General features: G+C 40.3%; 1 protein-coding gene across 7 annotated transcripts in view; it reads left to right on the top strand.

Moving 5' to 3' along the window:
• Positions 1–27,282, top strand: part of mpp7 (membrane palmitoylated protein 7) — an 84,574-nt gene that overhangs the window by 14,599 nt on the left and 42,693 nt on the right. For 4 of the 7 annotated variants that reach the window (XM_023326349.1, XM_023326348.1, XM_023326347.1 and 1 more), the window contains exons 2-3: positions 17,317–17,473; positions 24,669–24,790. In XM_023326349.1, coding sequence (XP_023182117.1) covers positions 17,437–17,473; positions 24,669–24,790 — 159 coding nt within the window. In that variant the 5' untranslated portion in view covers positions 17,317–17,436. Of the gene's footprint in view, positions 1–8,108; positions 8,275–17,316; positions 17,474–24,668; positions 24,791–27,282 lie in introns of those variants that run through there. The other 3 variants (XM_023326351.1, XM_023326346.1, XM_023326345.1) reach the window with 2 other exon arrangements.

The raw sequence follows: 27,282 nt of genomic DNA, 5'->3' as shown, positions 1-27,282 counted from the left end.
AATGAGATGCATTAATTGCAGATGTATTTAAAATTAATGCTAGCACTGTAATGTTAAGTCTGCTGGGTTTTAGCTGAGTCACAAAATGACCTGCTTGCATCATTTTGGTGAGATTAGGAGAAGGTTTTAATATGGCTACGGTTGCTGTTATTACAGGGTCATCCAGACTGAACAATAACAGCTGAAAGTTTTATGTTTTTTTTTATATATATATATTTTTAAGATTGTACTTGAAAGTCATCTTCGTTTTAGGAGGAACTTTAATCAGAGAAGTCCAGCTGCTGTGTAGAAAGAAAGGTTCAGGGTGCTCAAGAAAATCAAGCAAGTGCCAGGACTATCTTGTAAAGAGGATTTAACCAAGGGATTGAGTTGCTAGTAATGCCAGCAAGTAGGTGTGTTTTAGTTTGTGTGTGTGTGTCTGTGGCAAGCACAGTGAGTTGGAGACTTTTGTTAGCTGTCCTCGTTTCAGCAGTCAACTAAGAACTCATCTCTCTATGTGAAAGACATGAATGATAAACCGGCATGCTTCCTTTAGCTTGTCAGTTTGTCATTGATCTTTTCCCAAGATTGACTTGTTGATGACTGGGTTAAAATATTTGATGACACTGAGCTCTTTAGGACATCTAAAAACAGGAATTTCCATGGGGAAATAAGAGATTCCTACCTCAATCTGTCATGCAGAAGCATTCAAAGACCATTGATGTATGAGTTTGCCTCACATTCAAAGGAGAAGGTCAATCATAATTTAGCCATAAAAGTTCCCTGGGGAAAATGTCAGAAATTATCCTCCACAGCAGATTTTATCTAGCAATTTGGCGATAAAGAACGCCAATTTGTTCTAGCGTTTTTGTTCAGCAGTGCCATGTGACAAGTCTGATATGCTAAGTCGCTCAGGGATCAAAACATTGAGATTTTGGCTTCAGAAATCTTAATCCCGTCATGAACATATAAAATGTACCATGGAAATGTGACAAAAAAATTTCTAACAATGCCGAAGCAACAAAGTCTGTGAGAGGCAAAGTTTGTCTCAAAATGTTACTGAAACAAGCGGAAAACGTCACGCTTCCATGACTCTAAAATGAATTCTTTTCAAAACTCAGAAAAAAATGGATGCCCACTTTATGTTTCTGCACTAAAAACTACAAGATAACACAGCAATGCTCGTATCATTTTCAGCAGTGTTTCGTTCTGTGGTTTGGCTGTGATTCTCTGCCTCCTGGAATCTTGGTGTCTTGATCAATGAAGATAGGATGGAGTGTGATCTGGGCTTAATTTGCAGTGATCTGGCCATTGCTCCAATCTGTTTTGGTAAGAAAAGGAGTAGCGTGGATTTAAATTTCAACTCTTTAGCTATAGTTATGCAGGGTTTCTCCCAGTGCATTGTAAGCCTGGCGGGCCACTGGACTTTACTTCCCCACCTCACCAGACTTACTATTTGTTTATTTTGAAGGGTTTTCCATACATCAGTAACAGTGATGGTAAAGACAGATTAAGCCAGTCTTATAATTAACTCATTGAACTGGATGTGAGGATGTGCTCACCAATTGCTCCATCCCTGCAGCCACCCATTGGACTCACATGCTGTTATTTCCAAATTAGGATACATGTTTGTAACTTTTCACATTTTTTAACACAAAAAATACGACTGGATTGACTTAGCGCCCCTACCACCAGGCTTAGCAAACCCTTACTGCATATAAAGTTTTTTTTTGTTTTGTGTTGTTTTGGTTTTTGGCTTTGGCTTGTGCAATTTAGCACTCCTTGTTTGGAATCTTTGTAGATCAGGAGCTTAATGTGTTACATTTTGAATGTTGGGTGTATGATTTCCACGTCTTATCCTGGTGTATTATAAGGGTGTGTTTCGGTCTCGTATGGGCAAATATAATTTTTCATGTTTGAGTTTGGCAGGAAATGCATTAAAAACTTACTCCACTTTAAATGCGTTTGCATTATCCTTTATGTCTGAGTCATGACATATTAAAGGTGTCATTAAGCTTTCAGGGGAACTCCTCTGAGAAGTTCTTTTGAAGTGATTACTCCGCCCTTGAAAACAAACCCAGAGCTCAAGGTGAATGAGTAAATGTTTCGCTGTAAATGCCGGGATAGTCTGGCTTTTTCTGTCTGGACTGTTGCATTGTCCTCACCTGCACCGATTCACACAAACTGAATCCTGTATGCCTCAGCCGTCTGAGCTCTAACATCACATTCCCATGAGATTTTAAAGCAGCAGGTGTTTGCCATCAACATGACCACCATGTCCTGAAATACAACTTCCCAGTTTCTGCTTCCTCCTGACAGTTTATCTCTTACACTGAGAGGTCTGACCAAATGGATTTAGTGCTTTTACAGCAGCGACTCTAATCCTTTGTGTAAGTCAGCTTCCCTCAGTGTTGGTGTTCAGTGATACTTCTGCAGCTGTTTTAGAACTGCTGCCTTGTAGGGAGGGTAAAGGAGTGAGGCAGAGGCTTCTTTCACACTGTAGCACTTTATGAAGAGCTTTTTTTTCAATACTACAAGTTACTATCAAGAATGAACCTTGATGTTAGTTTGATGCCTGGTCTTGTTGATTCTTTGAGACTCCAATTCTGTTTCCAGTGTTGCTTCAGACTGTCGTCAGGGAGTTGCCAGACTTATTTCCAGTATGTTGCTTTTATAAAATCAGCATTAAGCAATCCTGCATCAAATCACAGGATTGTATTTTGAGATGCAGGCATTGTTTCATTTGTAACTTGGCCCATAGTTTAGCTTAGATAGTTGCATAGTGCAAAGCAAAAGCAACAGTCATTAACGCAGCTACAGTTCTGAGTCCAGCCTGGAGGTAATGGAAGTATTGGCAGAACTGGTAATTATCCCAGTTATCTCTTCTAAATGTACCTTCACCATGACTGACCAAACTGTTTGTTCTTGACCCGTTATCGACCCTAATAACCTGAAATTAGGTATCACACAACACTCGAGTCTCTTTAAAAATATGTATGCTCCCTGTATATTCTCCTGTAATCTCAAATTAAAATAACATACCTTACTGTGTTTGTTTGAATCACATCAAGCATGGCTTACTTATTTTATCTTTTAGTTTTTTTTTCCCTAATAAGGATTTGAAAAATGTGGTGTGCATTTGTATTCAGACCTCTTAAGTCAGGACTTTGTAAAACTACCTTTTAGTGCAATTACAACTTCAAATTTATTTTCGGAGTGTCCAATCCATGCTTTGTCCATCTAGAAACAAATATTTTTCCCCCTTCTTCATCGCTGAATACAGATACTCCACCACTATAGCAAGGATTTATGCTAACCATCAGATTTTAAGGCTTCCTACAGAAAGCTCTATGAGACGGATTACCATCATGATGTTGAATCAGAGTGACAGTGGAAAAGCAGGCGAGCGAGTTTAGGATACTTCTGGTACGACACGACAGCACAAAAATGAACAAAGTAACTCGTATTAGTAAACAGGAATGACCTAAACGGCCACGGACTCGTCATCATCATCGTTGGAGATTCATTTGAGTGTGAACAGCTCGTGGTGGCTGATTCAAAGGACAGCAGCCATGTCAAGGAAAGAGCTTCATTCCCATAAAACCACCTCTCTGGGGATTAGTGAAATAATGTTCCTATTTTTAGAACGGGCTGTGACTATCGCATCTAATTTTAGTGATACTCTACCAAATTGTCTGCTTTCAGAGATGTTGATATGCTACTATTAGTGTAAGATTTTATCTTTGTATTATAGTGACACTGAAGTTAATCTTTACCTCACATTTGTATGAGAACTGCACGTCTAATTTGGCCAATATTACAGCTAAACTGTAATTTGGTTCTTTGCACACGAAATGGGATGATGAGCTAGACGACTGAAGGTATGAGTTCTAGTTTGTAGCGTATATGTGTTTCCATTGACCAGATAAGTGTGTAATTTGACATTTCAAAAATAAATGTTCTCAATGGAATAACGGCAATATTAAGAAAACTTATGTTTTTCAATAAAGCGTTCTGTCGCTAGGATGAGGTGAGATTTTTTTATTTGTTCTGTGAGTCTTTTTGGCCGTATTGAAATTGGTGAATTTCACAAAACTGCAATAGAGACACTTTTCACACAAGTCACAGGATCAGTAAGCGGGTTTTGCCACTGGCGAAAACCACAAAAAAGAAGATGACGGGAAGTGGTTGGAGGATGGTGGCGCAGCAGGATTTTTAATAGCTTATTGAGAGAACAACCTTTTTAACGTGTGATTTTAATTTAATGTCTTATCTAATAGAAACACAACAATTGCAAAATTGTGTTTTTTCGACATTAGCAAGATGCAGACAAAATGTTTTACTTATTTGTAATGGAAACGCAGCTATTGTTGCCTGGGATGAGATAATCCACCACTTAAAATAAATAACCCGAGTTTCAATTTCCTTTAGCAGCTGTACAATTGTTAGAAAGAAGTCAGAGTAATCGAAACATTATTCATTTCTAAGGCAAACTTTCATCAAAGCAGAGTTTTAAAATGTGTGCTTAAAAACAATCTGCGTATTGAATTTCCAACTCACTAAGTCATACCGACACAAATATGTTGTTTTTGTTTCAGTGAAATGTCATGAGCTCCTGTTATCACATTCTCATTCTCAATATTAATAACTCAATAAAAACTTGAGCTGTTCGGATTATTTATAAGTCCAAAAAATACTGACACTCACATAGAATTGTACGTATATAAAAATGATGAAATCTTTTCTTGAAGTTTTTTTTAGATCATGAAATTAGATCTGCAATGTAACATAATACAAAATTATGATTTTTTTAAAAATTATTTTACCTACCTACATGGCAATATTTGGTTTAAAGCTGAGTTTTTTTTTCATAAGACTGTTGGTTTGTACACCGAAGTGTGGCAGGTAATTAATTTTATCATTTCTAATTGTGTCCAATAAATTTTAATTATGATGATAGTGGAATGATGTTTTGTTTATTGTCTCGAACTCCCAGTAAAATGTTAGTGACTCAGTCTTGTGCCCGGTGAACACAGAGCACTGATTGGTATCTTTGCTTCTTTTTCCGTTCGCTGTTCTCCTCGTTCCTTCTCGGTTCTTTCACTCTCCAGCTCTATTAATTATTCATCAAATAACCGGCTCACCTTCACTTCCCGCTGATGCCTTGTCCTGTAAACATACAACAGTAGGCTTGAACATGTGTGTAAGCATGCTGCACAAGTGTCCAGAACTCACTTTACCCCGTCAGCCTCTGTGTGTTGCATCACAGCTTTCTGATCTGCTTTATCTCATCTGTCCTTCTGTCAGACCAGCTGTCTCCTTCTTTGTCTGACATGTTTCGCTGCTGGCGCTGCCAGTGCACTCCAGGTAGAGCAATGCACTCATGTACTATCTGCTGAGGATGAAGGTTATTAAACCACAGGGACGTTTAGGACTTGCAGATTAGCGAGGCTTACGCCTCTCCGTTTTAGCCTCTGCCTGCCTCTCATCATTTGGAGTATGTCCATGTTTGTTATAGCTGAAAAGTTTTCTGGAAATCCATCATATACTTAATGCTGTAAAACCTGCTTCAGAGTGAATTGTACACATTCACTCAGCTATTATTAATATAAAACAGCTATTTGCTAGTTTAATAGTTTTTCACACACTTTGAATGTTCAAAAGCTTTAGAAACACAACAGTCCTCATATCAGAGAAAAGTACAGAAGAGGATTAGGACCACTGGGGGGGAAAAAAAAAAGAATTGACATTAATCTCAGACATTTCTAGGAAAAAATTAAAAATTTCTAAGTCTGAGAAGTCTGTATTTTGCTAGAAAAAATGACTAAGAACATTTTTGATTAATCTCAGTTTTATAGAAAAATAAGAATAAATTTCTGTTTCAAAAGTGGAAGAAAAATGTGAAAATGTATTTTTTTTTTCTAGAAAATTTCTGAGATTAATCTTGACATTTCTGAGTTTTTAGCTGAACATTACTCCTCTTTTTTCTATTTACAGTGTCCCTGGTACATCTTCATAGAAAGGCAAGCTAGACGGCTTTTGATCTCAGAAAATTAACGCCCAAATTTCCAAGTTGTTTTCTAGAAAATATCTGAGATTAATCGCAAAACGTTTGTGGGTGGAAACTTTTTTTTTTTTGTATGGTGTCATACCGTCTTGTCTTGATGTCCAAATTACAGAGTAGTGTTTATTTTTTCAATTACTCTATGATCAAAGTAACTGATCAGTAAAACCTGAACTGTCTGTTAACCTTGTTTTGGTGAAAGTATTCAGTGGCACAGAAAGTATTCACACCCCTTCACTTCGTTTTATGTTTCGTTACATTAAAAAAAATATTCTAAAAACTGATTTAAGACTAGTTTTAATTATAAAGAAATACTAAATTGACAACCAATACATGTTTTCTGACCTTTTACTTCAACATCCTTTTCTATGAGACTCAAATTTGAGGCTTAGTGAATCTGATCTCTACTAATCAACCTTCAGATGCTTCTGTAACTTGATACAAGTCAACTTGTGGAAAATTCTGCTGATTCGACATGATTTGAAACGGAAGCAGCATTTGCCTCTGTTTGAGTAAATCGCATCAAGCTTGCCCGAAAGCACAAAAAAGCAAAAGCAAACTGATATCCCCTGGCTGATCCCATCCCTTCTGTGAAGCATGGTGTTGGCAGCACCATGGCATGAAAACTCTTTTCTTTAGCAGGAACTGTGACTTGTCAACACAGCGAGTAACATGACAGCAGCAAACTGTGCTGTAAAACGGCAACTCTGTCACACAGCAGAGAAAACAAAGCAGTGGCGTCTGGAGCAGACTGTTAATGTTCTTGACTGGCAGAGAAGAGCCTGCTCCTAAATCTTGTTCAACATCTTGGAAAATGCCCAAACCAGTCGTGCTAAGCTTGCAGAGAGTTAACCCAGAACACCTCAGGCTGTGATTACTACAGATCTTCCTGTCCGTCATTCTCACTTTCTGAATAATTTTTCAATATTGGGACCAGTACTTTGGCGAGATTGGTGCATCTCTAATTACTGCAAAAATGAAGCCCTAGGTGTACTCTGGGTGGGTACTATGTGTTTCTCTTTAAAGAAAATCCATTGAGTCTGTACCGTAATAATGTGCGGGTCAACTGAAGGTGTGTATGTGTTGCAGAGAGAGAGAGAAGAGAGGGAGAGATGCTGGAATGTGTCAGCAGAGACTGATAGCAACTGTTACTCCCCTTCTTGGTTAATGGGTCCGGGAGAGACAAAGAGCTGCTGTGTGTGCATGGGAACCAGAGGAGAGGGATGGGGCTGGGACAAAGAAGGGGAAGAGGTGTTAGAAACTGACCACGACGCAGAATGTCCAACCGGTGCGTCCATTGACTATTGTGATGTGGCAGAGTTATTTTTAGAATGAAGCTTTTGTTTCCAATTTGAAACGGTTAGAATCGAAGATGCTTCCTTTTAGATATTTCTGTAAATTGAGATTTAATGATTAGTTCAGACATTACAAAGACTGACACCGACAGTCTGGAGATGATGTTAGTACCACTGATCAATGCTGGCCTCTGAACATAGACAGGAAATACACACACAAAACATACCGTTTGAAAAGCAACACTGGAAACTAACAAGGAGACTTGCATTTCTTAAAACAGTTTTATATTTTATTTAACAGCACTAAAGCTAACATTATTTTGTGATCATATTGCTCCATCTAGTGGTGAAATGGTGTCACTACACCTATCCAATGTGAAAGAAGAGTGAGCAACATGATATGTTGCTCCAGTGGTGTTCGTAAATCAAATTCAGGAAGTAGATCATTAGTATCAGTATTTTGTCATAATTAAAAGTTAAATTCAGTCATAAACGGTTTCCTCCAGTGCGGTTTGATCAGAAACATTGTGCCAGGAATAAGTTTAAGGGGAGGGGAATTAAGGCTCTAAAGTGCATTCTCACTGGTCAACTCTGTGAAAATGGTTAATCCCTTTCTGTTTGGATGTGAGCAGTTAGTGAAGTGAAAAGGGTGGAGTACCATGAGCCTTTAGAGAAGCGGAAAATGCAACAGAAACAAAACAAAAAAAAACTCGAGTTTCAGGTCTGTTCAGGTGAGCGGAGACTCCCAGCCAGGCAGGAAGGGAGGGAGGAAGGGAGGATTCGTTTTGTGGGTCTGCGTTTTAGCGCCTGTTCTTGTTGGTGAAGTTGTCTCTTCAGGAAAAAAGTGATCCAGTGAGTGAGATTCTACTTAGTGGTGATCCGTGTTGTCAAGATAAGAGGTTCTGTGTTCTTCTTCACATCTTTGTGCTTTGACAGGTGAGCTCCTTAAGTTTCACGTTTGTTTGTGCTCGCAGCAACAAGTGTTTTTGGTTTTCATTTGTGTCTTTTTGAGTCTTCTGGTTGTCCGTTTCTGGATGAAGTCCAGAAACGGGCGCGTAGATATATTTTTGTTCCCAGGGAGGGAAACAAATGTCACCAGACGTGTTTGTTTTGGTTTTGAGAGTGCTTTGAGAGTGCTTTGAGAGTGCTTTGAATCGTACTCTTCCTTGAATGAACCCTGAGCTCCTGAAATACACCTGTTTGTTTAGCTGTAAAATAAATTAACGACTTACCACTGAGGCTCTTCCACCACTTTGCTGGGTTGTAGAGGCGACTGAAAGAAAAAGAAGAAAAACAGGTCTACCTTAAATACAATGTCTTTCAGAATTGAGCTCTTTCACATTTTATGTTCAACCTCAAACTAAAAAGCATTTCCTATGGGTTACATATAAGAGACCAGGGGTCTCCAACTGCAGTCCTGCAGGTTTGCATGCAGTACTGCTCCACACAACCTTCATTACTTGTCCGGCGTGCCATCAAGTTTGCAGTCATTGGATTCAGCAAAGCAAAGAATAAATGCAAAGTGGAAGGAAAATGAGAAATTATTTTCTATTTATTTTATTCTATTTATTTAGTACACCTCTGAAATTTGGAGGGCATAGTCAGCCCCCATGAGGCAATGCTTTGAACAGCTATTCACTGCACTAACAGACTGCAGGACTTGTCTCCAGAGATGAAGAACTTTGTCCCTGTGTTCATCTGCAAACTGCAATCTGACTTTTCATGTTTCTTTTGAAGTAAAGGCTTCTTCCTTGCTGAGTGACCTTTCAGCCCATGTCTGCACACAGCACCGTTCACAGCGGATAACGACTGTCTGACCAGATTCAGCAGCGTCTACATCAGGTCTTTTGCTTTTGTTCTGGGGTCTATCTGCACATTTTGGACCAAACCCTGTTCATCTTTGAGACGCAGAACTCCTTGAGCGTTATGATGGTTGGACATTCCCATCATGTCCATACTCGCATATAATTATTGGAACAGATGAATGTGACAGGGCTGCACAGTGGCACAGTTTGGTAGCCTTGCATCAAGAAGGTCCTGGGTTTGATTCTTGGCCCGGGGTCGTTCTGCATGGAGTTTGCATGTTCTGCCTGTGCATGGTGGGTTCTCTCCGGGTACTGCGACTTTCTCCCACAGTCCAAAAACATGGCTGTCAGGTTAATTAGTCTCTCCAATTTCTCCCTAGGTGTGAGTGTGTGAGTGTGTGTGCATGGTTGTTTGTTCTGTCTGTCTCTGTGTTGCCCTGCGACAGACTGGCGACCTGTGCAGAGTGAACCCCACCTCTTGCCCGGAATGCTAGCACTCCTCCCGACCCAACTAGGGACAAGGGTGTTAGACAATGGATGGATGAATGCGACGCCTTCAAGCATCGGTAGATTGTTCCCAAGGATGAACCAGACTGGTGCAGCTGCATGATTCTCTTCCTGATATCATGGCTGATTTCTTTTGACCTTGCCACCGTATCAAACAAGAAAGGCATGGCTTTAAAATGCATCAACAGGTGTGACTCCAGTTAACTCAAACTATCAGAAGTTTGTGGAAGGAAGCTCAAAATGTTTGACCCAAGTTTTACATTTCAAAAGACAGTTTTCTCAAATTTATGTAAACTTATGAATTCAAGGGAAGTTACAGAATACGGTTCTAAAAAATGCTCTTGCCAAGTTTTCTGGCATTTAGGAAATGGAAACAATTTTGTTAATTCTAAAGAAGCAAAAACAAGCAAAGTTTTTGGTCTTATTTCACTTCAAACAGTAAAATAAAAAAGTTTTTATTATTCAGTGTATTCAGTGTTTGTATACATAAACTGTATGTATGTGTGTGTATAGGTAAATATCACCAAGCTCTTGCTATATGATGCATAAGACTGTATATGTGGCGTTTTGAAGAAATTGTGGTTGGTGATTTTACACAAGACCTCTCAGCACGTTTGAATGACAAAACGTTTTATGAACTGTTCGATGCTGTGAGAGCTCTATTGGAGCCAGCCGCACTTTGTCTGGGAACCCCCTCCTCCCCATCTTTCTACTACTTCTCCTCTACAATGTTTCTGCCAGTTAGTAACATCCAGCAATTGATCATGTGACTTACGTTGTGAAAAAGGTGTTTCCATTGCAGATTTGGGAAATGCGTCTATTTCGATACGGCTACAGAAACCGCCACATCCTAGCGCAAAGACTTTTTATCAAAAACATGAATTGTGGGGAAATGGGCACGTTTTCATTAAGTAAATTTATTTTTGTCATTTCAATTTGCACAATACAATGGTTAATGGAAACGCAGTTACTGTGAACCTACTGGAGTTTGGGGCGGAACATTTGCCATTAGCAAAGTTTTAGCTGATATCAAGAGACGCCAACTCCCGTTTGTCTGTCAACCTGTCTTACAATGCCAACATTTTGAATTTAAACTTCTCTTTGTCAGATATTTAACATTTACTCAACATGAGTAAATGTTGCTCCTGTATGTGGCTATAATCTGGATTTATTGGAGCTCCCAGGAGGAATCACTACAGCACAGACCACAGTGTCGTATTTGTTAGCTAGCAGCTATTAAAGACAAGACACTCCAGAAATCACAGCCTTGTCCCACCAGCGTCCTGCACCTACACCTCCTTGGTAAAGAAGGAGGAAATCATTATTCAACTAAGTGTTTTTCCACAGAACTGAAAAGAGAAAGAACAGTGCTGGCATACATTTTACTTTGCTTTCTTTCTTTTTTTACAAAACTGTTTCCTTCTCCAAATGCCATGTGGATGAGTATTGCCTGAGTAGCTAATTATACGCAGCTTTCCAGAGCAGATTGAAATGTAGTCCGAGTGAGAGCCTGTCTGCAAACAAATGTTGGTCTTCACCGCAGCTGGGTCCTCTGCAATCATCGTCTGTTGGTGTCATGGCTGGTCGGGTGATTGTGGCTGCAACTCTATCTGGTTCTGTCCAACTGACTTTGCATTCTGCGGTCGCTACAAGAGACGATAACATAGAGCAGCTGAAATGAAACCTGATTTTACATCCAGTCTGTCTTCACTGCTGCCTCCGTAACAAGCAGAGCTGAAGCTCAACACAGCAAATTTATGTCAAATTAACTTTATTAATCCACATTGTAGATCATGTTTCATCTATCAGCTGTTCTGCTGTATCGGTCTCCAACTTTCTTTCCGACAAACGTGAGATCTGCTTGTGTGTTTGCTGCAGGGTTGCATGCTTTATTTTGCCTGCTAACATGTAGCTGTTTACTGCACACCGTTAATCTGATGACTTGGCAAATATTTAGCTCTTCCTGTAGTAGTTTTTTTTATAAGTTTCTGGAGTACTCTCAGGTTTACTTGAAGAGCCCACATTTTTGTCGAACTTCAGCAGTTTGTCCAACACCTGGGTCAAATCCTGACTTAAAGGGACCCATTCTTGTCATGATGGTACTTGGAGTGGACCACAGTTTATCAGCTGTTTGTCATTCTGCTTTTAGAGAACTGACCACGGCTTCTTCACAGGGTTTCTGGCCACAGAGGGAAATTTTCACTGCTATGGTCTTTGACTTCCAAAATCATTTGATCCTTACGTTTGACCCTACCTTACTGGACAATAACCTAATATCAGTATATATCGCAATAGACACATAATATCAACAGAAATTGACATTGACATAATTTTGATCATTTCACAGACCTCTACACAAACTACACAGGGGATGTAGGCAGAGGAAAGGCTTTAGCTGCTCAATCTCTGATGGCGAGATAAGCATGGCTGGTGGCAACAACTAACTCGCTCACTCTTTGGTTACCTAGCAACAACCTGTTGAGTAACCTGCGCAGCAGCAGTTCCAGGTTTCACCAGCATGTCTAACTGCTTAAAAATAACAAAATGGCATGGAGAGAACACTGTGGATAAAACAGGAAAGGTCACACCACCAGTTTGTCAGTATTTCAAATATTTAAAACAAAAACGAATCAATAATCATCGATACTGAGCAATAGAAAACGATTATATCGTGTTACATTTTTCAGCTGCTTCCTAGTATCAATGCTCCCACAAAGCAGCTGCAATGTGTGATTTACATCAAAAGACTTTCCATACAAAGTAGCCTGTGAATCACTGCACTTGTCATCATACATAATGAGTTATTTTAATAAAATTTTTGGTAGCAGGCATTACTTCGACCGCATTTTAGCTTTATGTTTTTTTTGCCAGATGATTTTTGCTTTTAGACTTAAAACCTAGTTTCTATATTTTGCTTTTTTCCTTATATTTTAACATGATGTTTTACTAGATCGCAGCTTATGAAACATTGAAAACATTCACGGTTGGTTTGTTTCAAAATGCTAAAAAATAGAAGAGAAAAGACAACCTGCAACTCTTGCAGAAGGTGGGGTGGGAGGAGGAGGAGCTGCAGTAAACAGTCAAAGGGCATTAGGATGCATCACTTCTGACATGACACAGCATATACACACTGCTAACCTTTTCTGGACAAAATATTTTTCAGATGTCTCAAACAATCAGAAGAAATATTTCTCAGAGAAATGAACTTTGCAGCAGCCTTTTGCCATCTATTCTCTTTCTTCTTGCAGAATTTCAGTCTGTTGGTTTTTCTTGGACAAAAGTTGCCTCATTTTTTTTCCTTTTGTCCTGTCGATGCGCTCACACCCACCTGCTGACCAAGCCCTGGGCCTGTAGGACGCCCTCCTGACACCTGCTGGCCAGTTTTGGGCAACACAAACACTTGGTGGTACAGAAAAGTGCACTTTTAGTTGCGATGGTGTTAGCGATGTTCTTTGCATCACTGCACACGTTTCTTTGAAAGTAAGATTACGAATCCTGGAAGAAACTGATTTTTAAATCTCCTGACATTTTAAGTTAATAGTTGGATTAATAGTGATTACAGTTAAACTCAGTCACCTCTCTAGCATTGCTTTTGATATTACCTATACTGAAATTCATTGATTCTGTGAGAGGACGGGCAATATGGTAACTATAGATTTTTATTGCAGGTTAAGCGTTTCATGGGAAAAAATCATTCATTGCAACAATTCATTATATGTTTGGTCCATAATGTTGTCATCTAACATTCCTAAAGTTTTTTTAGCAAACATTTTATCTTCAGGTTCTCATTTGTCATGCTTGACTTGACAAATGGTTGATTTAGCCGTGCACCAAGAACTGAAAGACAAAAAATGGATGCCAAGAGTTGAATGTATTAGTCGTAAATTTTAATTTTGGATGTTAAAAAAATATTGGTAACTACAAAATCTTTTGTTGGCCCTCTACTTTCAAATGTGCAGCACATTCAGAATTGAAAATTACTCACAGTATGGTTTATTTGGTTCCTGTGGTTTTATCAGTAAAAAAAGACTTACTTCTCTTGGATACAGTAAGTTACATTGTCAAGATAATTTTTGAAGAATGGCCTCAATTTATGCATAGAAAACTTTAAACAGCTGTTGGCCAACTTCCTGCTGCTGAGCAAAGAAAGGAGAAGAAGTCCAACATATGCTTCTGCACAAATAACAACTCCACTTAAATTATAATCGCAGAGAAGATTTCTTTTATTGGTCACATACTTGTGAAGTCACTATTAGGCCTGTCGCAATAACCAATGACTCAATAACTATGATAAATTGAAATGAGCTTTTTGCATGATTGCATGATTGTTTTTCTCTTTCTACCAAAGTCTGGATGACAAAAGGCTTCAGTCTGGTGCTTTGGTCTCAGTTAGCCTCTTTTTCTGTTGTTTCAGTTACCTTGTTTTAGATAATTAAAATGACTTTGAGTTCTAGTGTTAATCCATCCATCCATTTTCTTACACCCTTGTCCCTAGTGGGGTCTGGAGGTGCTGGTGTCTATCTCCAGCTAACGTTCCGGGCGAGAGGCGGGGTTTACCCAGGACAGGTCGCCAGTCTGTCGCAGGGATCTAGTGTTGATGTTCAATAGAAATGAGAGTTTATTGATCATTGAGAGGGTGAGCTCGCATTAATATAAGTTTATCGTCATTGTATTATTTGAAAGTGGTCTTAAGACAACAATTTTATTGTTAATGGCAAAAACTTCTGGGACAATTTGTTGTCCAGCAAATATTAATAATATGACAGGCCAAGTCACTATCAGATGTACAGTTAAAAAAAAGGAGTCTCTCTATTTAACAGGAAACGCAGATCAACTATACTTTAAAATTATACTCTTAAAATTCAGGAAATGTTGAAAGCGACAACTAGCCAACTGTATTTTCTGTCATATGGGTTTGGAACACTTGGTTTAAAATAATGAGGCTGAATCTGATCAGCAGACTCTGAAGCTGGCAGACAGATCGGCAGCACATCTGCTTGAGCTGTAACTGGAGCAGGTGAGACGGTTCTAGGTCTGGATGGGTTTCCAGTCATGTGAAAAAGATTATCTCGGCTGTTAACGGTGGGCAAATAAAATCCATCACTCTTAGTTGACCTTCCTGTCAGCTACTTCAGGTTTAAATAGCAACATTGACCTCTCCTGTTCTGTAGTTGCTCTTCTTGTCCAGGCGTAGATGGCCGGACCATCAATGTGGATCTGTTCCACCCAGTGGCAGGGATTGAAGCCGCACACTTTTTTTTTTTTACTCCTTTAGCTTCCCTGATGAGGCTCTAATTGTCTTTTGGCTGTTTGCTTTGAACACTTATCATTCCTCTGACCTGTCCATGGAGAGAAACAAGAACAGACTGAATAATAAAACTGATGATAAGTTTTGGAGCAGAGCTTTGAATTGATTGGCTCTTTCAGAAAGGTCTTGTAGGTCATTTACCTGTCAGTGCTTCACCTCCTGACCCTGTTGATGTCAGAGGAACTTTAACAACATCCAGCTGAGAGCCGAACACCTCCACCCATGTTGCTCCTCGGTTGGATGGACAGGCTTGTTTTGGAAAAGTGAGGAAGAAAAACAGTTTCCTACCCCTCTGTGTTCCCCATGTCCCATCTATCCGTCCACCACCTGGAGCTATTTTCTCTTTAAATACTGATCAGACCTTGTGTTTCACACATCAAGGTTAAGCAGGAACAGATGGGGTGTCTCCAAAAGATGTTTTGTCTCAGTTAGGACCAGAGAGCTCCAAAGTCTACAGTTAAAAGGCAAAATTAACCACTAGATGGCAGCAGATTCATTTGTTTCTTAGACTTTCATTTCAAGAAGGTGGAATATCCTTTTACAATTATACCTACCATTACATTATACCACATGGCAGGGTGACTTTACTTCCCCAGTGACCATCTGATCCTGTGTGATCTGAGCAGACACCATTGGAGCGTGATGAGGGTGGAGAATCTTTCTCTAAGTCCGTCCATCATGAGCCTGTTGGGTCTTGTTAAAAGTCCCAGGTGTTCCTGAACCGGCACCGTTCCTCCTGACCTTCAGAAAGCTCCACCAGAAATGACAAATCCTTCCTCAGACTGAAGATTATGTGGTCAAACTAAAAATGACCGACTGATATTAGAGGGCTGTTAAACTGCTCCACTCTTCATGTCCTCTGTCCTTTGTCTTTCTCCAAGTCTGTCCTTCCAATCACCAAGTTTACAATAGAACCATGCAGAGTCTCTCTGGGGAACACTGAACTGATTTAACATGGGTCAGCTCTCTTGGCAGCAGCTCAGTGGCCGTAAGGTTTGGTCCTCTGTTCAGGATGTTGTAGTCGTGGCTTGAGGCACAACTGCCCTTCTCTCCTCTTAACCTGTTTTATCGCTGATTACAAAGTCCTGAACTGCAGTGAACTCTGGTTTTATCAGGTTTTCCATTTTCACTTCAGGCTCAGGCAAAGCTGATTAAAACGGCCAAGAAATCTGGACCTCAAACTGGCATGCAATTGAAGCTGGGACTGGAACTCTGATCTAGCATTGGAAAACCGTTTGTCAACTATGTCCTGTTTGATGATCCCACCATACTTTGCACATCTCAGTCCAGAACAACCTACCGACTTGATCACTTGCTCACTTGCTCACTTCCTGACTGCTTTTTCGGAAAGGTTCCATCAAGGGCCCATTAGGTCCTGGTTGATTTCACACCTCGAAATTTCTTATGCACATTATATTATTTTTCTCATCTTGAAGATCCCAATTTTTCCTCCAGCTGTCACAACAAGTGGCTGAGCAGGAACTTCTCTACAGTTTTCGAGTTCTTATGGTTGACAGAGGTTTTAGACCAACAGACAGTCATTAATTGATCCAATGGACGTTAAATGGTGCAGTTGTTTGGGTTGTATCTTTTTATATGTTGCATGGTTTGGGGTCAGCTGAACTGTGACTTCAGCTCCAGCCATGGATTGGGTTCCCTTTGAACTTGTTCTTCAAATGTGGCGAACTTCTTAAAGCACCCCAAGGCATTGCAGCTCAGCCGGGCCGTTGACGTAGGAGTCAACATATAACGGACCATTAAGCTGCATGCTGCAAAGAGCTCAATGTCCATTTTTCCATTCCCTGTTACCACATAGTGTTTTTTTACTGGTTGCGTGACTGTAGATGGGCAGGATTAAATACGGATGAAATTAAGGCCGACCAGATCTGTTTCTAGTATTTTGCGGCATTTTTAGAAGTTCCAGTTAATCAAACTACGAAGCCACGCATCTATTATAAACAATTTGTCAATGTGGCCACAATTATCTGGCTGCAGGAAGGATCTCAATCAGTCACAGACTTTCCTTCTCCTCAGTGGATAAGGTTCTCCTTGTTTCTGCTGGACTCTGAATCAAGTGTGTGAAGCTGAATGCGTGTTTGGGTTCAGGCGAGGTGTGGTTGACTCATGTTCACAGCAGGATGTTCTGCAGCTTTGGGGGAAACCTGTTGGACCGTAAACATCCAGGAACAACTTTGAACTTAATGTGCACACGCTCAGTCAATCTTTGGCTCACCTATAAAAGCATATGAATTTGCAACATGTTTTTTTTTTTTTGGTCTGTGGTTTTATACTGTTGTATTGCCCCTAACGTGTGCAGAGGATGTTCTGTTTGACAAGCAGGCTCTTGTTTCCTTGCAGGGCTCCATGGCATAAAGGCCGTCTTCAGGTCCAGCTGCTCTCTGGGGTTTCTCACCACTCTGACACGCTGCTGCCATTTTCCACAGCCTGAGGGAAACCAGGAAGCTGTCGGCAGGAGACATGCCTGCCCTGGCCACCGGAGCCGGCCACGAGCCAGGTACGGGACGCTCAGCAAGGAACTCATTCAGTAACACAGTTTTCTGCACAACCACACCCCAGTGCAGGTTGCCCTGCCAATGTATTTTCTAAAAATACATTGGCAGGGCAGAATTTTTTTATTTTTATTATTTTAGTTTTACTGGAATGGTTGACTATGTTTGACAAATGTTTTTATAGAGTTGTATCCAGAAAAATGAGAAACACATTACTGGAAAATTACAGTTTAACAACAAAATTATGTGACAGACACACCTTTTTATTATTTTTTCTTTCTCTATGTGTGTGTTTGTACTTTTTTATGTTATGAACTTAGAATGTTTCCTGGTATATTAACCATTGTGGCTTGGGTACAAAGGCTTGTCATAAAGTGTATAAATGTGTATAAAAAATTCTTGCTGTAACTGCGAAATAATTTCCCTGCTGGGATGAATAAAGTAATTCTTCTTCTTCTTCTTCAAAGTGGTTGACCTGCATTGTTAAGGTTAAGGTTAGTAGTTAAGGTTGGAGCAACGGTACAAAATAAGTTGATCTTAATTGAGTGGGTGGACAATAAATTAATAACAACTTTCATTGCGACAGACGTAATAAATATCAGTAGATGATACAGCTGATAAAATATTCAATAATTTCACTGAACTCCGATCCGAAACCGCTCAGCATTCTGGGGGATGTAGGCAGAGGAAAAGCTTTAGTCTCTTAACTTCTCATCACTAGCTAAGCTAGGCTGGTGGCATCCACTAACTCACTCACTCTTTAGTTACCTAGAAACAACCTGTTGAGTAATTTGCGCATCAGCAGTTTAAGGTTTTCCCACCATGCCTCATACCTGCTTAAAAATAAACAATGGGGTGAAGTGAAAACTGTAGATCAAACAGGAAAGGTCCCACCACCAGTCTGTCAGTATTTCAGATATTTAAAGCAAAAAACTAACAAATAATTATTGATATCAGCTGAAATGAAACCAATGTTGTCCAGCCCTAGTGGTTAGGATGGTAGACTGAGGCACGAGTAGAGTTACTAAAATAAGCTGAAGTCAAATAAAAAGCTAGAATGAGGAATTTACCAGAGAGCACCAACTCGTTCCTTAGAAACCGTATCCTCCTGTCGTGCTTGCTTAAAATTACACACCCAAACACTTACATTACCATTTGAGTAACCCAATTTTTCCTAAACCCATAAGCAACTCTAATCTTAATTTTTACCAGTAAACAACGAACACTACACATTAAAACTTAATTCTCACCAACGCCCTAACCCTAAAACCTGATTTCTGACCAGGCATAGGTTCACAAAAAGCCCGTTGGTCTTGATAGAGATGATTATACTATGAAACAGTCCTAAAGAGGTAACTTAAACAAACACATTCTCTGTAACAGTTGAAGAACAACAGGTTATATAGGGTCTGTTCTGATGAATCCAATTTGTGTAATACTGCATTTTCTGAATAGACTGACAAAAGCCCCATCTTTGTGGAAATCTCTCCGGGCAAATTAGAATGCCAGACCATCACTTTTGATTACGGTCATTGTGGGCAATTACCGGCAGGGACTCAGGTTTCCAAATAAAACCCATAAAGACTCCTCCAGCCCATCTCCTCTTCTTTCTCCTTGATGGTCCCGTGAAGCTGTGTTTGCAGAAGAATCTCGGTGAACTTTCTGCTTGAGTGGTGAATCACTGATGAAGTCACGAGGTCTTGTGGGCCGCATGGCACCAGGACAGTCTGGCCTTAAATCGAAGAATGTACAGAACACCGGTAGTGTCACGCCTAATAGCACATTATACCTCTGTCTGGATTACTGGAAGTTTCTTAGACCTCCGACTCAGTCAGACCTCTGCTTCGGTTCAGTTCCCACTCTGGGAGACCCAGACAGACAAACCCACTTCTCTGTCTGCTGCTCCTACCTGCACTTCATTAGCTGTAAGGTTGAATTTAAGGTTAGTTTTCCCTTTACTTTCTCATGCTAACGTTGCTGCGGAGACCTTCTGACACCCACATCTGGTCTACGCCATTTAGTAGTCACTGAGCATCCTGCTGTGAGAGTATTGGCTCCTTGTACACCCATTTCCTCTTAGCATGTTGACGTCTGTGATTCTAGTTTTGTAGTGGTGGAGGTGCCTACAGTAGATCATTCTTGCATTTTATGAAAATATTTTTTTTTTTACAGGGGATGAAACTAGCAGATTTTTTCAGATGGTCTGAGATGAAGTGGAGAAATCTAAAGTTAGTCACTGTGTTTCCATTGACCAAAGTATTGTGCAAATTGTAATTAGGAAAATAAATTTGCTTAATGGAAACACAGCAATTTTGAAAACACTCAAGTGTTTTGATTTTAAAAAAAGAGCTAGGGTGAGGTGTTTATATTTTTAATATTTTTTGGGGTTGTATCTAAACTAGTGCATTTTGCAAAATTGCAATGGAAGCATTATTTTTTTTGCATCATAAGTTATGAGATCAACAGCCCGATGTTACTGTTGGCAGAAAAGACGAAGAAGACGACAGGAAGTGGTAGGAGCATGTTGGCACGGCATGTTTTTTCATGACTTTTTTTTTAAACATACTTAATTGAAACACTGCAATTGAGAAATTGTGTTGTTGGTTTCTTTTTTTTGCTTGTTTGTTTTCTTACCAGAATATTGACATTTGTAATGGAAATGTAACAAATTTTTACCAAAAAAAACAACCAAAAAACCGCCAAACAAAACAGAAGTTCAAAGTCCACCTCCTTGTGGTTGGATGACTATATTACAACTGGTTGTAATGTACTGGCTACATCTTCTTGACAGATTACTGACTCATTCACCACATTACTTTCATGTTGTTATAAGCAACAGCAACATGAATCAACTGAATGCATTTGTTTTTGTATCCCATAACGATTGTTCAAACTGTAGTAGAAAACCTCGGTCTCAGACCTGCTTTAGTCTCTGGTAGAAAATGCAGAAAACATGAACACTTATCTGCTGCAGGTAAAATAAAATTAATCAATACTTGGAAGAATGCCTCTTAAAAAAATCTGATCTGTGCTTTTCGTGTCTTCTCTGTGTCAATGTTTGAATGGGACAAAACTTTTAGCAGACGTGCTAATATATCACTGTATATAAATGATTTATGTCAGCATGCAACTTGTCAAAGCAAAGTCATTGTTCACCTATGTATATGTATAAATATATGTACGATTTTGCAAAATCCTAGTTAGCCAAGTCTGACAATAAGTCACATGATGAGGCTTATTTATTTGCAATATGTCCTGTAGACCATAACAGTCTTAAAAATTGACATAGGACTTTAATGTGTCACACTTACTGAGCTAAACAGATTTTGACACTACTAACCCTGTGTCACACCGTACAATTTTAAAATGCAACACTAATTAAAAGCTGGAGCAGGATCGCATCAGAAAGCTCTGGTAGAGAGAACAGTCTAGCTAGTGTGAGCACTTCTGGATTCAGAACAGAATGAAGAGGATGAAGGAAAGCAGAGTGTTTAAGACATGATCATAGCTCGGAAAAAGTGGAAAAATAAGACCTTTTGTTGCAGGAGCAGTCACACTGAATCTTTTTAAGACAACTTCTGACACTGCTTTACATTTATTATATCACATGTCATCTATTGTGAGAACGGTACATTAGGTTTTCACATGGAATAAACTCAGACTGATTCAATTTTGCAGCTCTTTCCTGATGACAAAAGTTCTGTCTGTGACAGTCTATAATTGCAAAGTGTGAACTTGTAATATGATTTACCCAGTGCAAGATGCGAGTGCATTGATGGCTTTTATTTTCAGGTCTTATTGATGCAGCTTCACTTAATTAATTAACAGTCATTGTTTTTGTCCGGTAAATTGTTGAGGTTCCTGGTGAGTCGAATGCCAACGATCCCTGAACACATGAAGCTCCAGCCTTCCCCTGTCTCTTCTAAAGACCCCGTTGGCCTTTTATTAACCTCATTAAAGCTAGCAATGTTATTCCAAGCCGGACCTGCAGGTTCTATCAAGGTTTACGGCTCCCACACAGCAGTTAAAGGTGAGGACGCTTCAGCCACGCACAGCTGCAGAGGAGGAGGCTGAAAGCCGACACATGGAAATGTTTGAACGGGACAAAGCTTTTAGCAGACATGCTAATAACCACCGGCTGGATGTGGTAAAGGAGATGGCTGTATAATGACACTGAGTAATGAGATACAGATAATCTGTAAACCACTCTGTGTCTTCATTCTGACATAGCTATCAGCCGTACTAGTATATGGACATGTATAGGGAAAAAAAAAGTTTCCACCCTGACGGAAAAGAATCCCGAGCATCTGGTCTTTAGTCAGTTTCAGCTTGTTGGAGACATTTGGAGGTTTTTGGGGCCGACTTGGTCTGTGCTGAGGGGGCTGGTGGATCCTCTGGGAGCTTCAGACATTTGTCCTGGTCAGAAGCCAGCAGGCGGCTCACTGCCACACTGATACTGTACCAAAACTCTGGGATATGTTGCCACTGGAAGAGCTCCCAGTTTCCAGTTAGATCAGAGTAGTTCTAAATTTCCACTTCATCTTTACAACTAAATAACAGTATCGTCAAAGAGAGCAGATGGATAAGAAATATATCCAGAGAGCACAACAGAGAGGAACAGACGAAGAGCAATGATATTTTTTATTTGTTTGAATATCCAGAATTCTTCTTTTTATTGGGTTATGATGATTTCCTTCCTCCATCATGCTCTTCCAAACCCTGCTGAGTATTAAATCACTTATTGTTGGGCTGGACATGCTCACATACATTACAGAGAACCTTAGATAAGCTTCTCAGTATTACAAATACAGAAATCCTGGGACTGAGTGTCATATTTGTTTTAAGCATTTATCAACTACTTGTTCTTTTCACCCCCCAAGGGTGAAATGATGGATGCAATAATTTGATATAACCTTTTTATAAAGGATTGTGTGCACACGTTAGAATTTCTACTTGAAATCTCACAGGGTAAAATGTATATATACAGATTTTTACAGGTATGTGTGTATGCTGTGAAAAAGTATTTAACCCTTTGCAGAGTTGCTATTTTTCACACTGTTGCAGATGATCAAACAAATTAGAATTTTGGACATTAATATAAACACATACATACATTAGTTTTCAAATGATTATTTGAGGAGAAAAGCTATCTAAACCATTCCTGCCCTATAGGAGTAAGTAATTCCCCACAAAACCTTATAACTAGCTGTGTCCTCCTTGGCAGCAATGACTGACTGATAACTGGTGATAAATCTTTAAAGAAGTCTTTTAATTCAGCCATGTTGAAAGGTGTCCGAGTACGAACAATGAGTTTAAGGTCAAGTGTTTTGGTTGATTGTTGTGCTGCAGAACCAAAGTGGAATTGGGCTTAAGCTTAAGGTTCATGTAATGATGGCTGGACATCCTCCTGCAGGAATTCCTGGTAGAGAACAAAATTCATGTTTCTATCAACTATGACAAATCACCTGGAACACAAAGCAGCCCCAAACCCCAAATCAAAGGCAATTTCAGAGAGATAAATAAACAAGTGCAAAATAACCAGTCCAGTTTGTTTTGACCATTGTCCGCAATAAACTTGTTTAAACTTTGCTCTCATGATCTGTCCTAATGACCTCACTGTGGTTGAGTTTAAATCTGCAAGTCATTTCCTGATGGTTATTTTGAAGCCCAGTTTGAGTGATTGATCTACAATATCCACCAAACTGAAGACTGGAGCCGAGAAACGACCACATACCTTCTGCTGCTCCCGAAACCACCAGCTCTCAGTCTGGTTCTCTTTAGAGGGAATTTTAAATATTTGTTCCCTCTATATTGTCATATAGAGGGAACAAATATTTAAAATGGTGATGTCTGAAAGGCCGTTTGAATTTCAGGCATGCGTTGTTCGGAGATGACTCAGATTCATTCATGTGCTTCCTCTCGCCGCCACCGATGCACTCTGTTCAGTTTCACCTCTGTAAGATTTTGTTTTTTTTATGGGATTGTGGAAAAATGTCTGCAAAAAGTCAGAAGAGCAACAGCGATCATTTATCCCTAACACTTTCCAAAACACAGAAGCACACATCCACTTCAGTCCAAATATGAGTGTTTACATGCGAGGAAAAATTTGCGGCTGTAAAGTACAAAGACCATCTGTTTAATGGAAAAAGTCTTGGAATGGATGTTTCACCCGATCCTAAAAGCAACTGAATCCAGAAGATGACTGGTGTTGGAGTTTTATTTGTTTCTGTGGGGGGTGGAAAAAAAAGAGATTGTCGGGGCAAAAAATGGAAGAGAAATGCTGGATGAACCTTTTAAGGTGGCATTGACAGGTGGCATTCCAAGTCTATGTGCTTCACAAAACATGTTAATTACATTCTTGCACAAAATCATTCTTAGATAATGAGATTTTAGTCTGCTCAGTTCTTTTTTTCTTTCAGAATGAGTTGTTTTAGGGCCTCTTGTCACTTTAAATCCAAATAAGGTGCTGCTGGCCACGCCCCCTCAACTCGATGTTTACACTCACACATGAAAATGGCAGCAAATAGATGTGTAATTATACGTCGGTACATTTTTGAAAAGCAGAAGTGGAGCCTCCTGCACAAGAATGCAGCAAGTGGTTTCTGGATGGCAAGTCAACAACAAGACACTTGTCTTATCCAGCAGCCATTGTACAGCAGGAAAACCAGCTGACGAAACCTGCTGGTGCTCAGCTTGGATTGCTAGATGAGGGGCGGTGCCTGCCGATTTGTGATGTTACATTCAGCGAGTTTCTGAAACGTCAAATTTTTCAGACACCAAAAAACACGAACTTATTGCCAAAAAATGGTTGCGTTTTTTTCTTTTTCAAGTGCTTGTGCTGTTTTTAGAAGCAATAGAAACCTAAATGGAAGTACAAAAATGTGCAACATACGAGTTTTGCATAAAGGGCTCCTGTTAACTGCTGACTTTTGCTTTTCTTGACGCGTGTTTGAGTGCTTTGGTTGTAATTTCAGCTACTTGTGCTTCATTCGGTTAAAAAGACATCACAGGTCCTTCGTGAATGTAGTCACATGTCTACATTGTCGTTTGATGGGGTGCACATATTCATGAGTGTACATAATATTCATCCTTTAAAAAAAAAAAAAAAACGTCTGCTGTGTATCATCAACCTGCAGGTATTCGCATATGTCAGTGATTGTTACCTCTCGTTGTGCTGACGGGTTCTTTTTTCCTTCTCAGCAGGTCTGTATGCGCTGCTGGCAGCCCTGCCATCCCAGCTGCAGCCCCATGTCAGCCGTCCAGAGGACAACACCTTCCTGCAGGACATGTTTGGGGAGAGAGGTCTGCACTCACTGGTGAAGGTAAAGACATACAGATCTCCTTCAGAGTTGTACTTCTATTTGGGTTTTTTAAGACTGACACCCAGGTTCATCTTAATAGAACTTCAGCAGAGAGGTTTCATTGTTGTGTATGAGCAATTATGTCAAATTTTAGGGAAGACTTAATATTTATAGCTTTGACTCATTGTCTTACTTACATAGTTCTTTCCAAAATACTGTATGTTACCTTCTGGTCAGTACCTGACTGATAGTTGCACGGTATTTCATTGTCTCTTGTTGTTGGCATCGAAGTTAAAATAGAAATGGTTTGGATCCAGACAGACAGTATTCTGTTTCCTCTGTTTTCTACTTGCTTCTGAGACGTAAAGCAACCGTCAGTGAACCGACCCAATGCTGAGACCTCCAGACACCAAACAGTCCAACTATCTCAGCTTACAGTCAGGACCAACGTTCAGGAGATCCTGGCTAATGTCAGCAGCGCACCATTAAAAAACCCGTAACCTTCCTCTTATGCTCCACCACCAAACCTCCACAGGTTCAAGCTGTTATTGGTCAAGGCAGCAACTGGGATAGTTTGCAAAACTAAACGCTGCAGAGAAAACACACACATCCTGTTAATCTGACAGATTTCCCATCATGGAAACGCTCAGGTCTCACCTGGTTCAGAAAGGCTCCTCAGGTTCTGCTGCTTCTGTCTGGAGGTGAAAAACCAAAGGAGGTGATGGAGATGGAGAGAGGACAGCTTTCAGTCCCTGATGAGGACGTGTCTCTGGTCTCTGACCCCCGTCATGCTGCTGGAGACTCTATCACAGCTTTGGGATCAGATTATTTCATCCAGATGAATCACTTCTCCTTGTTCTCCAGATTTTCCATCAGTTCAGGAACAGAACTGACAGGAAATGGGAGCTCTGCTGTGGAAAGCTAACTAGCATAACTAAACCAACACAGACCCTCAACACAGCCGGCTAGCTAGCGAATTTAGCTAGTGTTGGTTTAGCAAGTCGTGTAGCATAACTAAACCAACACTAGCTAAGCTAGCTAGTATATCTGATCAACATAGCCCCTCTCAATGAAAGCAGGTCGCTGAAGGAAACGTTTTATAAATTTCGCCTCCCTCATTGTTCTATTGCCAAGTTATCACTCCAGAAATATCCACAGAAAATCTAAAGCAGTGTTCAGTTTCCACCTGCCTCAGGTGGAACTCTCTCCCATGACCAAGTTTCTGTCAGCAGCCTTTAGGCGGCCTCTGAGATCCCTCATTTTGTGGTCAGTCAGCTTGCCATAAATCCCTCTCCTGTTAGCTGCTAATAGGCTTGGCTCCTGCTTCGTTCTTCCTCTGCATCATTGATGTGGCCTCTCCAGTTTGTTCTACACAAAGTGCTGCAGACCTTTAATGATGGCTCACCTTGCTGCTGGGGATTCATGGACCCAAGTGGAAAGTTGAGACGGGTTTCAGTGAATGAGCTCATTTCCAGTCTGTAGCTGTTGGGTACCAGGCAGACCACTCGCCTCCCAGATTTGACTCACTCTATGATATTCATCTCTGGAAGCCAAACAGCCAGACCGTTTTCCCATTATGAACTTAATAAATGATTTAATCCTGTTTTCTACTGTCATGTACAATGAAGAAAATGTATTTTGATTTTGCTGAAACCCTCCAAGTTTTTAAAGTGTACAAGCAGGAACCTGCATACAGCCTATTTTCCACGTAAATGCCTGCAAAGTGCATATCCTGCTTTGCTCAGAGGAGAGTCCACAGATAGTTTATAAAGCCTCTGAGGTGTTTGACTTTTGACCTGAAGCAGCCCTCAGCAGCACTCTGAGGTATTTTGATAAAATAAAGATGGATGTTCAGCTTCTGTTCCTTATTGGAACCAATCCATCCTTCCCCCGTATTCCAGTTTTTTTTGTTTTTTTTTCAGACCACAGGTTGTTTTTGGAACTATTCTGTTTGGCTTTTATTCCACAGATTTTTAATCAGCCAGCAGAAGCAGCATTGCCTCACTGTGTAGACAGAACGTGTTCTGCTCAAAGTTTAAAAGCCATGAATGCGTCATGGACAGAAGCTTGGAAAGCCTCCTGAACAGTAAATAAAGTGTTTGCTCACAGAGGAGACATTCCTCAGTAAGTGGAGGTGGAGGAGCAGCAAGTAGCTCAGCAGATGTTCCTGGGTCTGTGGTATGTTGGAGCGCTGAACACACTGGCAGCCTCACTCGCTCCTTTCACCAGGTTTCCTCCAGAGACGATGAGGAGGAGGACTGATGAAGGAAGCGGAGCCGCTCCTGCGGCAGCAGAAGACGAGATAGAAGAGTCTTAGCGCAGGTTGGAGAACCAGAGGGTTAATCAGCAGCTACAGAAGAGCTCTGCAGATCTGACTAGCTCAGTAAAATGAAAACTGCAGCAGTCGCCCTTCAGCAGCAGCATTTAATAGAACCTCTTCCTGCCCTCGTCTCTGCTTTACTGTAAATTCTTCACATCACAGGTCCATCTCTGTCTGCTGCAAAACAATGGAA

Source organism: Xiphophorus maculatus, chromosome 21 (genome assembly GCF_002775205.1).
Source record: "Xiphophorus maculatus strain JP 163 A chromosome 21, X_maculatus-5.0-male, whole genome shotgun sequence".
NCBI classification, from domain to species: domain Eukaryota; kingdom Metazoa; phylum Chordata; class Actinopteri; order Cyprinodontiformes; family Poeciliidae; genus Xiphophorus; species Xiphophorus maculatus.
This window is presented reverse-complemented; position numbering and strand designations above follow the sequence as displayed.